Below are 15039 nucleotides of genomic sequence, written 5' to 3' on the forward strand. Positions count from 1 at the left end.
GAGCGGTTCCCTCGTGCCAGGAACAAGGGCGAGCCAAGGCCATTTCTACCGCAGCTCGGGAAGTGGTGCCAAGGGTCTGGAGGCCACCGCTCTCAGCCTTTGGGCCTGTGGTTCCCTGGGGACACACATCCAGGAGTTACTTCTGGGTTATCTGTTCAATTCATTACACTCAACACTCTACTAAGTGCGGTGAAGACACAGTAGCCAAGCAGCAGAGGCTGGTTCTCCCAGGACAACTAAAATCTCGCTGCTGCAAAGAAAGACATGAGTTCTTCATGGTGTCCTGTCAGATGGCCAATTAGATGAATGAGATCAGAGGGACCGAGGAAACCAAACTGTTGCTTGCTTTACTTATTTATTTATTTACTTACTTGTTTTTAACCTTCTCTTGTTCCAAAAACGTTCTGGGGCAATATTAATAGTCAGATGGGCAGTATGAAAGTGTAAAATAGAAACTATAAGAAACAAACAGATAAAAGAAAATAATGTGTATCAGAAAATTAGATGAATCCAAGGGTTAGTATGGATGCCGTTTGGTCTATTCAAGGGAGTCATTAATTTGGTTCGGAGGCTTACAACATGGTAAAGCAAAGAGACAGACAAACACTATTTGTTATAAAATTTTATGTCCACACATTATTATTAGTAGCAATAGTTGTTGTAGTAGCAGCCGCTCAAGAGAAACCTGATTTTGCTGTGGCTGAGACCTTGGAGAGATTTTTCCCATGCATCCTTGTGGAGAGGGTACCCTATGTGCAGAAGGGACCACATCTTCAATAGCCCCTGCAAGTGAGACAAGGGCAAGAGAGCCATTGTGTAAATAACGTCACATGATAACGGTCACAACAGTAAGAGTAATTTCCAGTCACATTCTACCTTACAGCTTAAAAAGCATGTTCACACAATAGAGTCCAATCAGATCCTCACAACCATATAATATGGATATAATAATCATAATAATTTATTATGTATATAATTTACATGTTTATATATTTATTAATATAATTTATTACACTAGTATCATCATCATTTTCCCTTCTAAGATATGAAGGGTTATTAAATGACTTACTCAAGGGTTCATTGCCAATAAACAGTAAAAATGTGGCTAGATCATAGGTCATCAGATTCAGGATATCATGTTTTTAAATTATTCAGTAATATTAAAAATATTTCATGTCTTTATAACACATTATTAGGCTGAGCCGTATGAAACCACCTCTTCTTTATTTCCAAAATGTGTAATTTCATATGTTCAATCATACATACATGGTTGAACCATGTGAAATTCTCATTTTTGTAGATCAAAAATGGTTAATATAACAATAAATATAGTGTTTAGTGTGGTGATGGGTGAGGGAGAGAGAAAAAAAAGACAGGAAGGAGTGGGTGGGGTGTGGGTGGAGAGACAGAGAGAAAGAGAGAGACAGAGAGAGAGAGTGAATGGATGAATGAAATTGCCCATCTGGTGTGGATGGCTTGATGTTTCTTACTAGATAATTCATTTGGCAGAAAGGGACCCTTCCCACTCCGGCAAGTGACAACTTCCTAACACTATCCTTTCTTGATCAGTCAGTCCCACTGCCACAAGAAAAATAGTAACACCCTGTCTTCAAGTCACCCACTAAAACAAGAGAGCATACACAAAATAGGAGGAGGAAGGTGCCCTGCCCAGAGGGAGTGGGAAACACAGCAGAGAATGTCCTCTTGTTTCCTGCTGGGTCTGTGAGACTCCTTGCACCTTCCTTTTCTGAGGAACGGTCTGAAGGAATTGCAGACTGGGAATGGAATTCCAAACAGTGCATTCATTACAATAAAATCCCCTACTGCAAAAATACTGAATACCCTATGGAGTTCATTACAATAGCACGTGACCTGTATTTCTACCCAGCTAAGTCTCAAATTCTCTGGGAAATTGTTTTAAATAAAAAAAAATTAAAAAGCTCAGGGGGATACCATTTCGTCAGTTCAGTTGCTTGTGTCTGAAAACGCCCTTCTCTGATTTTTCATTTTATTTTTTAAACTAGTCTGATGTGGCTGGGCCATGCCACGGAGCAATCACTTGCCAGAGACGTTAAAAAGAAAGAAAGTCAAACCTCTCAGTCAAGTTGACTTGCATGACGGCCAACGCAGAGTATCAAAAACCTGCATCTTTACTGTTTCTGCTCTCACACCACTTCAAAAATGGCCAAACAGATGTTTTTTCAATTTCACATACAAACTTCACTTCCTGGCGGTAGCAGTATGTGCCAAGTTCCAGCTCAGTGCAAGTTTTTATGGCTGAATTCTAAACCCCTGACAATAGGAGGTTATAATGAAACGCTGACAGACCCCTTAGCGCCAACAAATGCAATGGCTCGATGCAGAGGAGGATGTGTGCCTGGTGAGTTCCAGCTGGGACGGTGCAAGCCAATCAATCCTTAGAAGAAGAAAAGTGGTTTTTCCTTAACTCCCCATGTTCACAGAGATTTCTGGGCTAGAAGTGCTTGCCTTTACTTTGGCCTCTATCCACAGAGAGAGGTGTCCAGAGAAATTTTCAATTTCAAGTATGTGTGATCAACTTTCCTAAAACAGTACACTCTGGTGTCCCCAGAGATGTTCTACTCAACAAGCCTGCAACACCCAAGGGACCACTTCTTCCAAAGTAGAACAGCCACCAAGCACATGCAAAGTTTGGAACAGGGTCCATACAGACAGAATCCTTCACCCCTGGCCTCAGGGATTCCTACTTCAGTTATATAGTCTTAGAGTCTGTCCCAGGCCTCAATATTTTCATGTTTTCAAAAATAAATATCAAGACATTTTCTGTTGTAGAGTGTTAAATGATTATGGTAGAACATTTAGAACATGTGGAAATAGTTTGTAAAAGAAAGTATACTCCCATCGTAAAAAAACACCTTGTTAATATTTTGGTGTATTTCTTATTGTCTTTTTCTTCAGAAAGGAAAAAAAATATCCTATGACAACTGTAACATTCTCACTGTAGACGCATTGAAAAGCACGCCTATGTAAAAAAGAAAAGAAAAATGACACACTTTATTTCTGTGCAGAGATAACCATGGTTAACTTTTAAAGTATAGCCTTGCAGTTATGGATAGATACATTTTGAAAATGACAGCGTCTGCTCTGATGCACAGCTAATGGGTTTCAGCCATAAGATCAATGAAAAAGAGAGCGGAAGAAAAATGGCAAAATTCTCAGTCACAGATATGAAGCTAGGCTCCATAAAATCCATCAGTGCAGACCTGTGTCCTAAGAATGGAGAAGAGATATTAGGAGTGGCGTTTGCATTGCAAAGTTAACTACGATCAACAAGCTTCTCCCAGGAATTTGTGAAAGAACAGTTAACAGACAACCTTGTTTACAGGCAGTTAAGCCTTAGATCAAAGAGGCACATTAACATCCAGGAAAGCTACTATGCCTATTGCTCAGGATTCTATTATATTTTCCCCAAAGAAATAGAGATCTTCCGCTTGTTTCTTTTAGCAGCTTTTGCTGCTTTCTGCTACATCAAAAGTAATACATGTTCATTGTAGGAAATTTTGAAAATACAGACGAGTAAGAGAAGGTAACTTAAGAATCTTCACAATTCTGTCAGCCAGATATCGTCATTAAAAATTTGGATGTGTACCACATCCTTCTAGACTTTTGATTTGTGTATTTTTTAAAAAATAAAAGTGGGCTCATTGTCTATGTTATTGTGTAATCTGCTTTGGTCATCTGAGGAGGCGTATCTTTCCGTGCCATGAAATATTCTTTTCCAATATTAGTCTTAATGTTTGCATAGTGGTCCATTTTATGGACCTAATATAGTTTACCCTATTGCTGGTCACTTATTTCCCAGTTTTTCAAGACTATAAAAACGCCCTTGGCTTTTTTTGTTGTTGTTGTCGCACATTTATGATTATCTCCTTGGGATTAATTTCTAGAAATTAAATTACTGGGTTAAAAACATGCACATTTTCAAATACTTTGATACATATTATTGAAGTCCCTCCAGAGAGGTTACTACTCCCCTTAGAAAAGGAATAGTATCTGTTTCCCCGCCCTCTTAATTTTTTCTTAATCTTTATCAATTTGGCAAGTGGAAAACAACATCTCATTACTGTTTTAATTTACATATGATTACTAATCGGTTTGACCATTTATAGGTCTATAAATAGCCTTTTGGTCATTTTCATTTTTCCTTCTGTGACATTCCTTTTCACTTCCCTTGCCCATTTTTCTAGTGGGATGTTCTCTGATTAATTTACAAAAAGCTTACTAGCTACCGAGAGTCTGAATATATCTAAATAATTATGACAGATATTTTTCCTAAGTTGTCATTTGCCTTTTCTGTATGTGTTACAGAAATATTTTTGTCATGTCTTATGATGTTCTGTTTAGGTTTGGGGGTTGAAAGGATTAGGTAAATCACATAACTTCCTAATTTTTCTACTAGCTCCTTTATAATTTTGCTTTTACAAATAACTGTTTAATCCACTTAGATTTACTTTCGTGTTTAACACGAGGAAGCACTCTAAATTTTGTCTCCAAATGGCTAGCGTATTGTTCCCATGTGTTTATTTCCCCACTAATTTGAAATGTCACCTTTATTAAGTTCTAATTCTCATGTATACTCAGGTCTGTTTCTGGACTCTATTTTCTCCAAGGATTTGTCTGCCTATTTCTATGGTAGTATAACACTGATTTCATTTGTGTAGGCTTATCCTAAGTTTTAATATCTGTTAAGACAAACGCCTCCTTAAAAAAATTTTTTTTAACAAAACTTTCTGGCTCTAACAGTGTTGTTGTTGTTTTAAATAGATAAATATAGAAGTTATGTTTGTTTGACACACACAGATTAAAATTTCCTTTAGGCTTTTTATTATAGCCTCATTAAATTTTAAATTTGGATGTAATTTGACATTTTACAAAAATTCTGTTAAAAATATTTTAAATGGGCATGTTACAGCTCTGTGCCTATTCAACTCTGTAACAATTCTTTTACACCACTTGGTGAAGCCTGAAGTGACTCCTTTCCCACTGAGAGGTGGCCATGCTAATGAGCATGCTTTTAGATCTGTTACTAGAAAAGAACAGTAACAGTAAAAGAACAGTAACTGTAAAAGAACTTTTACAGTATTTGTAAAAGTGAGTCATATGCTGAACATACATGGAATTGTGTGTGTGTGTGTGTGTGTGTGTGTGTGTGTGTGTGTGTGTCTAATTCACATTATAAAAACCCTCCTCTATCACGGTGTATGAGGGGAGATTATGCTTATTGCAGACTCAGAAACCAAGGTGCCATTTTGGTGCTCGCATGGATCACATAGTATGGCAGAGATTCGATGGTGGTCAGAATCAGGGGCTCCTGATTCTCAGCGTTCCTTTGGCCTCTGATTCTGTGCCTTACAGAAAGAGGAGAGGACTCACCCACCCACCCTGCTCACACACACACACACACACGTTTCACCGACGCTAAAACCAAGGCTAGAAGAGGAGACTGACTTAGAACTACGAATAAGATCCATTCTCAGTGCTTAAACCTGTATCCTCTCCCATAACAATAGTGAATTAGCCAGATTTCTTCTTCATTTGCATCTTCAAGTATTACATGAGATTCTTTAAGGATTTTTTCCTCCTTTCCAATATTTTCTTTTTAATTTTTTTATTGACGCATAGTTGAATTACAGTGTTGTGTTAATTACTGCTGTATAGCAAAGTGACTCCGTTATACATACATATACATTCTTTTTCATATTCTTTTCCATTATGGTTTATCACAGGATATTGAATGTAGTTCCCTGTGCTACACAGTAGGACCTTGTTTATTCATTCTATATATATCGGTACCACCATTATTTTCTTTTGATCCATATTACTTGTGGAAAGACCGAGATGTATTCGGATGCTTCCTTCTGCACTGCCCTTTAAATCAGGACCACTTCAGGATAAGAAGTTTTTAGATAAAGCTCTTTTTTTTTTTTTTTTTTTTTTTGAAGTCTTTGGTTTGTCGTACGGCTGTAAAAGACATCATATTGGAGGTACGCTGTATGATTGCTTTATATAGGCAGTTTGTGAACACAGCCCAAAGTCTATCTTTGTATGGAGAGGGGGGGAAATGGGGATGGAGTCTTCCAATACACCTCGTACTTGGTCTTTGAGCCGTAAGTCGCACTCATGTTCTCACTTTCAGATTCACTTTGTGGAGTATCTGGACCACTGATGATATGACGCAGAGGTCAGCACTCTTAGCCTTTGTCACGGCCTTTGCCATTACATTCCAGTAATTCTTTTACCGAGTCATGCGACTTGGAGAGTTCAGAATTCTGGACATTATGCTAAAATGAGCCCCTGAAACTTGACCTCATACTATAAAATGCTATCTCGAACAATTCTACCCTTGTGAACTCAAGTTTACCCCTGTCTCGAGCAAGTAGAACCTAGGAGAAGACTATCTTCTTGTAATGATGTGACTTGGTGGAGTGTCGGACATTAAGACATGGGGCCCCTCGTTGTGTAAATTGCCTTTATTTTTCCTGGAAATCCACAACACTTAGTCTTTGGCTTCCTTTAAGTCGCTTTAATGTTAATATTGGTATCTTTTTTCTACACATCACATCAGAGGAGGCTGACTTGCAGCTTTATTTCCCAGGGGCTCTGAAAGTAGAGGAAGAAGGAGGTAATCTCTTAAATGTTAATAAACTTTTACATTTAATGAGGAAGTGGCCCATAGAGATGGTGCATTCAGGGAAGATGCCAACCCTACAGATCAAACCTCTGGTGCCCTGAGAATTGCCAGGGAAGCACATGGCTCCCAGACAGGACTACTTTTTAGGGTAAAAAAAAGAGGTTTCTGTTTTTTAGTAGACTGGATAGTTTTTCAGTTGTTGGTCTTAGCCTTCTCTTGTCGAGCGTCTACTTGTGGATTGAGACCTATCACAATTTCATCTCCTGCTGACGCTTTCCTGACTCTTCCAGGCAGAAAAGCACTCTGCCCGCTGTATCTCAGCGTCGTGGACACTCCTCCAACAGGACAACGACCCTATTAGTTGTTTTATTTGTTTATTCCTCCCACGGGACAGGGCAGGGACCTTGTCACATTCAACTACTTTTTGAATCCCTGGAATCAGGAACAATGCCTGGAATAAACTCGTAATTTCTCAATCAATGTGTGGAGGTTGTATGTACTGAAGAAAGAACTTAACTCCTAGATCTTTCTCTTTCTAAAAAAGGATTGTGCATTTGCTTTCCAGTCATGTCATCAAGTCCCACTGTTGGATCTTCCAGCACGTCCTCCATCCTCCCATTTTCCTCTTCAGTTTTTCCTGCTGTCAAACAGAAGAGTGCCTTCGCCCCCGTCATCAGGCCCCAAGGCTCCCCTTCACCTGCTTGCTCCAGTGGCAATGGAAATGGATTCAGAGGTAAGCAAAGTAGCACCTTGGGTATCGGCATGATACATGTGCCACAGGGTCAGCAAAGTAAGAGCAAACAGCTCAGCATCCTTCTGTATCTCTAGCCATTTACCTACAAGGAGATGCTTTGGTGTTTTCATCATGAGACCCGAATGACTTGTACAACTGGGCTAGTTCTCTGTCCAAGAGCAAGATGGGGGAATAACAGAGAAGTCGGACAACTCTGCAAGGACACAAATTAACTATGGTGGGGTCACATACACCCTCTAGGAGCATCGGACTCCCCAGACCTCTGCTTTTCACAAGGCCATGTCACTATTTCCCAGAAGGTGCCTGGCCACCACAGCAGATGCCACATGGTGACTACTGCTTACCGAATCAGCTTGCCATCTGCAGTGCATTCCCAGTCCCATGGCACGAACGAACAAGATCCGTCAGGAGCCACGAGCAAGTTCTGAGAATTCTGGTTACATGCTGGTCAAATTGATAGCAGGTGCCTGATCAGGGGTGGGGTAGGGAAGAAAGAAAAAAAGACATACTGGGTCTAAGAACAAACATTAATATCCCCCGTCAAACCCATTTTTGAGCAATGTCCTAAAATATAATATGACATGACATAGCACGAATGTGATGAGTACATGAGAATCTAATCATCTCATTGTGAATGGGAGGCAGCTGATGGCAAAAGAGCAAATTGGAAACTGCTGAACGCCAGGGAGCTTAACGACCCACATTATTTTTAGGCAGCTCCCTGCGTCTTGACATGAAAACATTCACGGCAAGCAGTGTTGGATAAAACCAAAGAGGGCAGAGGTTTGGTTTGGTTAACCCCTCGTGGATCAAAGCCTCTGAGGTCAGCAGAGCCTCAAATGGGCTGTGCTGTCCCTGGAATAGCATCTGCCTAGTGGCTTTATGATTGCGCAGGGGTTCCCGAGCCTTCGGGGACACCCGTGAGGGTGCACTCACCCGTTGTGGCCAAGCACAGCTCTGGGAGGTACGTCAGCTTCCTGACACATTCTACCATTAGAGCGACGGTACCTCCTTGAAGTCAAGTGACTTGACAGACAAACTGTGAAATAAGAGTTGAAAGCCCAGCCCTCAGAAGAGCCCCTAAAAAATTCTTTTGCTTCTAACTAGACAAAGCAGCTGGGTCTACATGCATGGGAATAGTTGGAAACATCTGTATATTTGAATGAAAAAAAAAAAAAAATATATATATATGTATTTGCTTTTTATCCAGATGTCAGATCCAGAGAGAAACAGGCTCAGCCTGTAGCTAAGCGTCTCCACCTGCCGCACCTCCCAACAAAGGCCAGTGGTTTCTAGCCTGTCATTAGGGGACATGCTCAGAACTTTTCCCACGATGGCTTCACCTCCAGACTGGGATAGGAAAACAATTGCTGAATTTTTGCTGCATATTCCCCTTCCCTATCTCCCCTTCAGCAGTATGACTCCCCTTTCCAAGTACTATGGTTTTGGTCATGTCCCTTAAACCTGGCAGGGTTGCAGCAACATGGATGGACCTAGAGATTGTCACACTGAGTGAAGTAAGTCAGAAAGAGAAAGGCACATATTGTATGATATGGCTTATATGTGGAATCTAAAAAAAGGGTACAAAGGAACTCGTGCCTATCTACAAAACAGAAATAGGGTCACAGATGTAGAAAACAAACTTATGGTTACCAGGGGGTAAGGGGAGGAGGGATAAATTGGGGGATTGGGATTGACATATACACACTGCTATATATAAAATAGATAACTACTAAGGACCTGCTGTATAGCACAGGGAACTCTACTCAATACTCTGCAATGGCCTATATGGGAAAAGAATCTAAAAGAGAGTGGATATATGTGTACGTATAACTGATTCACTCTGCTGTACAGCAGACACTAACACAGCCTTGTAAATCAACTAGACTCCAAGAAAAAATTTTAAAAAACACACAAAACTCCTGGCGGGGGCCACACAGGTTTCATTGGGGAAATGCAGAGTGAGAGGCCCAACAAAGACTAAGGGCACAGGGCAAGCGCAGGTGCAGGAGGACAGCAGGAGGGGTACAGCCCTCCCTTCATTCCAGGCAACTCCTGCAAGTATTTTCAGCCTCGCTTGGAGGAAGAAAAGTACAACTTGACTGCCACTTGCCACCCCTCCCCCAGCCCCTCTCTCACGCAGGGACTGAGTCAGGGGAGCAGAGCTGGTTGACTCAGACCCTTCTGGGTCTGTGCTGTCCAGGGAGACCCATCTGTGGGGCCTGTCCAGCTTGCAGCCCGCAGGGAGGCCAGGACAAAGCTTTCACTGGCAGCCATGGCCTGGAACCCCCACCCTGCTAGTGGCTGCATGCCCAAGGGCCCCTGTGGCGTCACCTGGTCAGGGTGCAGCTGTCCCAAAGAGCTGGAACGGTCTGTGTGGTCACAGCAAGGTTTCCTGGTGGAGGCAGCAGCAGCTGAAATAGCCAGAAGACCCCCTCTAGGGTCCTCAGCCATGCGAGCTTCTGTCACTACCAGTGACAGAGTGTCTGAGCAGCACATTCTTAACTGTGTGTGCAGGAGTGACAGTTGTGTTGGTTACACACAGGCACAGGTCCTGGGCTCTAGTTCATTTCTATAGAATCACTGAGAAGTCCTGAGCCTCTCTGAGGTCCTGCAGCTCCCTCCGAATTGCCCTGGTGATTTTAACCTTGAGGAGAAAGATGGGGGCCGGGATGGAGGAGGAAACGGCGAAGGGGAAGCAGACAGCAACACTTAACTTAGGAGCTGGAGACTGAAAAACAAAGAACTACGAAAATACAAAGTAGCGTGTGGAGAAATAGGAGAGGATTCCGAGGAGAACCTCAAAGGCTACCAACTGTGGGAAGAACACGGACCGTGACTTCAGCAGACACTGCAGGCTGTACCAGTGCATCCCTACCAGTCACTGTCATCGGAGAGCCTCAGTCTCCTAGCCTGTTAAACAGGAGAACTGATCGCTCTCTCCCAAGGTGGTTGAGAAGCAACGTGTGCAAAGAAGTAGGAAAAAGGTGAAGGACATTTCATACAGCAGAGAGAGGCTGGGGCTGACAGAGGATGCCTTCCAGAAGCCTTCACTCTGGTTCTTCCTCATTTTGGACCGGTGACTGAGCAGTTCAAGGTCCAGCATCACCAGGTGTCCCGTTGGTGCAGAGAAGGAGAGAGCCACGCCGACCTCGAATACGCCGCCTGTAATCACTGAATGAAGGGATCCTGGGGTGACGGGGGCTGAGTGGCAGGACGCTCCATCTCTTTAGGGACAGCGGGAGGGTGTGAATGTGGCCTGAGGTGGAGGGTGATCACAGGCTGAGAGGGAGTTTCTTTCCGCTTGCTCTAAGCTGAGGTGGTATTAGTCACCCACAGAGGGACTGTGCAGCCAACACTCTCCGAGACCCGCTGACTGTGCCTTGATCCCACGTGCAAGATGCTGAACCAAGTGCCTTATAGGAATTATCTTGTTCCAGGCTCTCGTGTGACCCAAAGGCGAAGGTCATACTGGTATCACCATTTTTAGTTAATGAGCTTGCCCAGGGCCACACAGCCAGTGACTGATGACTTGAACTCAGACATTTTGACCCCAGAGGCTGCGCCCCGACAGCCCGCTGTCTCTCCGGGGACAGAAGCAGTATAGGTCTTCTCTTCACCGTTCGCCCGCACCAACTTTCCACCTGGACCAAAGAGGGATTATGACATTCCCATGAAACTGTCAAAGGTAAAAAGAAATTGGACGAAGTGCAGTTAAGGATCCTCCCAAATAACTGCTGCTTTCTGTCTGTTGGCTACGGTTTCTACAAGCAAAAAGTCAAGGTCACCACGGAGCAGAGTGCAGCCCACGCAGTGCCTGGTGTGCGACCAGGGAGAAGGGAAATCCATGAAATCTGCTGTTCTTCAGTCATGCAGTGGATCCTGTTCTTGGAGAGGCGCTGCCCTTTTAATAAGCTCCTTAGGTAACTCTCTGAGGACGCAGGAAAATGAAGGGGCTGATGAGTCTGAAGTGTAATAGACAAGTTAAAGTTGAAAACGTGAGCCCAAAACCTACTGCTGGGGAGCTATACATGCAGTGTTCATTTTCCCCACCTTCTACCTCATTTATCAGGCATTCACAGTTGATGAGTATAGATCGTCGAGATAATAGTATGCACTATGTGCCAGATTCGTTTTCCAGCTCCCTCCAGGAAAAAAAAAAAAAAAAAAAAAAAAAAAAAAAAACCCTGAAGTGTAATAGACAAGTTAAAGTTGAAAACGTGAGCCCAAAACCTACTGCTGGGGAGCTATACATGCAGTGTTCATTTTCCCCACCTTCTACCTCATTTATCAGGCATTCACAGTTGATGAGTATAGATCGTCGAGATAATAGTATGCACTATGTGCCAGATTCGTTTTCCAGCTCCCTCCAGGGAAAAAAAAAAAAAAAAAGAATAAAATAAAATACCTCCTACACTCTGGGATAATTACCAGGGTTGCTCTATCTCCAAATCATTGGGGAGTGTCCAGAATTGAACTGCCTTTATTGAAAAGTTACATCGATTCAATATATAGTAATACAGGCAAAAATAATTAAGGGTTTGCTCGCCGCTGTGTAAGACCTTAATCTGGATCTCACAAACATTCAATAAAGGCTGTATGGTCAGGGAAATAGATGGCTGACAAATTTTGCCTGAGAAGACCGGCTGGCAAGGAGAGAAAAGGGAAGAGGAGAGGGGTAGGGGAAGGGAGGGGTGGGGGAGAGAGGAGGGAAGGAGGGAGGGAGAGAGAGAGAGAGACGTGTTGGAAGCAGCAGGAAGAATTTTGTCCATTTGCTTGTCAGGTTAGTGAACACCGTTCAGCAAAATGCTCCTATGATGTTTGATAAGCCCTTTAGATGAGGCTTAGACAATAAAACTCAAAGGATCAAATTCTAGATGCAGTGTGAAGTTTGGACACGAGGAAACTATTCTGCCAGTTTCCAAGAATGTGAAAATTCGATGGGTTCATCACCCGAAAGCCAAGGCCAGAGGGTTGCGTTTTGCTGTGTGATTTTTCCACATTGTGCTGATGCTGCTTTATTTCTCATATCGAGGGGAAACCTTGGACCTGATGCCACCCAGACAGGCGTTTGAAGTATTCTCTTGACAGAGGGGCGCTGGACACTGCGCTTGGATTGGGGGTGAAGAGTAGAGATTGGGGTGACTCGCAAATTAGGAACTAAATAAGTCTTTTGTTCCAGTGGATCAGCATCCCTTAGTGGATGGACATCACATACAGCAGTGAGCCCCAAAGGAAGATGAGCTAGTTAGGAAAAAAACAACAACTCATCCAATTTCAGCTAGGATGGATAGAAACCTAGGATGGATAGAAAGTCCGATTTGTTATAAACGATGCCTAGTAAGTAACTCAATAGGCTTGGCACCTGGAATTTATTTTCCTCTTCCGACCATATAATCTAGAAATTATTTTAGTCTAATAGTGAAAAATATATTAGACATATATTACAATTTAGTTTACACGTTTATGTCTCTTACGTCGTGTATACAACCCATTAACGCAAAGCAAAACATAATTTTTGGCCTCTCAAGCAAAACTTCAACAAGCTCTGTTTATGTTTCAGTGACTCAGTAAGGCTTTGGTGCCTCTCATTGGCTGTCTGCTAGACCAGACCTGGAGAAAATGGGTTCCCACATCAGCTGAGGGCACCATCGCCCTGGACGGTACCAGACTGTCCATCCCAGGCCCCGCCCCTCTCTCTGGTTTCTAGACCTTAATGTAAAGAATCTCTAAGGCTCATGCCTGTGCCACTCTTCCCTTGCAGCCATGACCGGACTTGTCGTGCCCCCGATGTAAAGAAGAGGAAGAACTGCTTTCTTATAGCACAAAACTGCTCACTCTGATGGACCAGTAATGAAGAAAGCACTAGGAGCTCTCTGGGGAAAGTTGTGCCCCACGTGAACATGATGGACAGATCTGGGTTTGCAAGGAGCTGCCTCTTACCTGGTCTCACGTTTCTTGTGTAGCTCTGATGGTAACTACACAAACTGACCCTCTTGGGAACGAGGACAAAAGATGTCATTGACGTAGTCAGTGCTAAGAGCAGAAATGCAGTTCTTTGTTATGAACATTATGAGAACCACCTTCCTATGTTTGTAAAATATTTAAGAAAAAAAATTGGCAAACGATTCATGCTTAATATTTTGGATACTATTTGTTTTTCTTTGTAGGAAAAAAGAAGTTGAAAGTTTCTATTTTCTATGAAGCCCTTCAGATACCAATTTAGTTTATGCAGAAAAAAAAATTGAACAAAACAGGGTACCAGCATGGAAGACTTTCTTAAAATGAAACCTGAACTGAATGATGAAATGTTGTTGTATGTGTGTTTGCTTATAGTTTAATCTCTTTAAAAAACAAACAAAAAAAAAAAACAAAAAAAGGGAAAAATTTTTAAATGTTTTACAATTATTTAAATAAATAAACGTGTAACTTATTGTAAGTAGAGGTAGAAATTAAGAACTTTTTGGAAGAGAGAGGAATTTCTCTTCCTGATGTAAAATGGAAGTGATGCAAACATGTAGTAACAAGTTTAAAAGGTGTGTGATTATTATTTTTAAATGTTTACAATTATTTAAATAAATAAACGTGTAACTTATTGTAAGTAGAGGTAGAAATTAAGAACTTTTTGGAAGAGAGAGGAATTTCTCTTCCTGATGTAAAATGGAAGTGATGCAAACATGTAGTAACAAGTTTAAAAGGTGTGTGATTATTACTGCAGTTACTTACTAGACTCTTATCCCCCATCCCGCATCCCCCTCTTTTTCCATCATTTTACTGACCCACAGGCAAGAACGTGTATCTTATGTAGAACAACCCGATGCAGAAACGATGCAAGTCCATGCACGTACACAAATACTCAAACCCATCAATCCATTCCCAGCTCCGTCTGCTTTCTAAATAGTCGACATGTCCCTTTAGGTATTCACTCTTCGTGAATACATAATTTTTAAAATTTATAGTAGCGTTCAACATTCTCCCCTGAGCAGTGCAGAGAATTCCCATGTTTTAGTGTGTCCCCGGCTTTGCATCCCAGGGAAAAGACGGGTCTCACCTTAAAGACAGCCAAAGCCGTGTGACTTTCCCAAACAAGTGGCCTCTGTGGAATCTCCCTTTCAGAGCCCCTCCCTCCCTCCTCTTTGGTTACCTGGTTCAGCACAGAGATTTAAGCCCCACAGAACTTCAGAAACTGGATTTGAAGACGGTGACTCTGTTTCTTGGACTTTTCATCGTCCATCTTAGGGTGTTCACATCCTTTCTTCTCGCTGCAGATTTCCCCTTTCATGGCATTAAACTCACTTGAAAAAAATATGTATTCAACTTGACACAGTTTCCAGGCAAGAATGGGATGGGGTGCAGAAGAGGCATGTTAAAAGCCCTAATCTCTCTTCTGATCTTCAAAGAAATGGAAACCTAGATTCTTAGCAGGGTCAGAGAGTAGGGGCATCTGTGTTCCAAGCAACGCATTTCCCCAGGCCTGCGACAGGCACCCGTAAGTCCTGGGACTAGCTCTTAGCAGGAGAAACCTTGCAGGAACTGCTAACATGGAGTAAAGTCTTGAAAGCCTGTGTGATCCTGGAGATGTATCCAGAATTATCTGGATTGCCAACAGGGATGT

The 15039-nt window shown here is 42.3% G+C and overlaps 1 protein-coding gene across 4 annotated transcripts in view; it reads left to right on the forward strand.

The window, feature by feature from the left end:
* Positions 1–13790, forward strand: part of EBF2 (EBF transcription factor 2) — a 197407-nt gene extending 183617 nt beyond the window's left edge. Inside the window, exons 15-16 of one of the 4 annotated variants that reach the window (XM_007466176.1) lie at positions 7236–7403; positions 13189–13790. In XM_007466176.1, coding sequence (XP_007466238.1) covers positions 7236–7403; positions 13189–13220 — 200 coding nt within the window. In that variant the 3' untranslated portion in view covers positions 13221–13790. The remainder of the gene's footprint in view (positions 1–7235; positions 7404–13188) is intronic. The other 3 variants (XM_007466179.1, XM_007466177.1, XM_007466178.1) reach the window with 3 other exon arrangements.
* The last annotated feature ends 1249 nt before the right edge of the window (positions 13791–15039 follow it).

The sequence above is a fragment of the Lipotes vexillifer genome, unplaced genomic scaffold (genome assembly GCF_000442215.2).
Source record: "Lipotes vexillifer unplaced genomic scaffold, Lipotes_vexillifer_v1.1 scaffold308, whole genome shotgun sequence".
Classification (NCBI taxonomy): domain Eukaryota; kingdom Metazoa; phylum Chordata; class Mammalia; order Artiodactyla; family Lipotidae; genus Lipotes; species Lipotes vexillifer.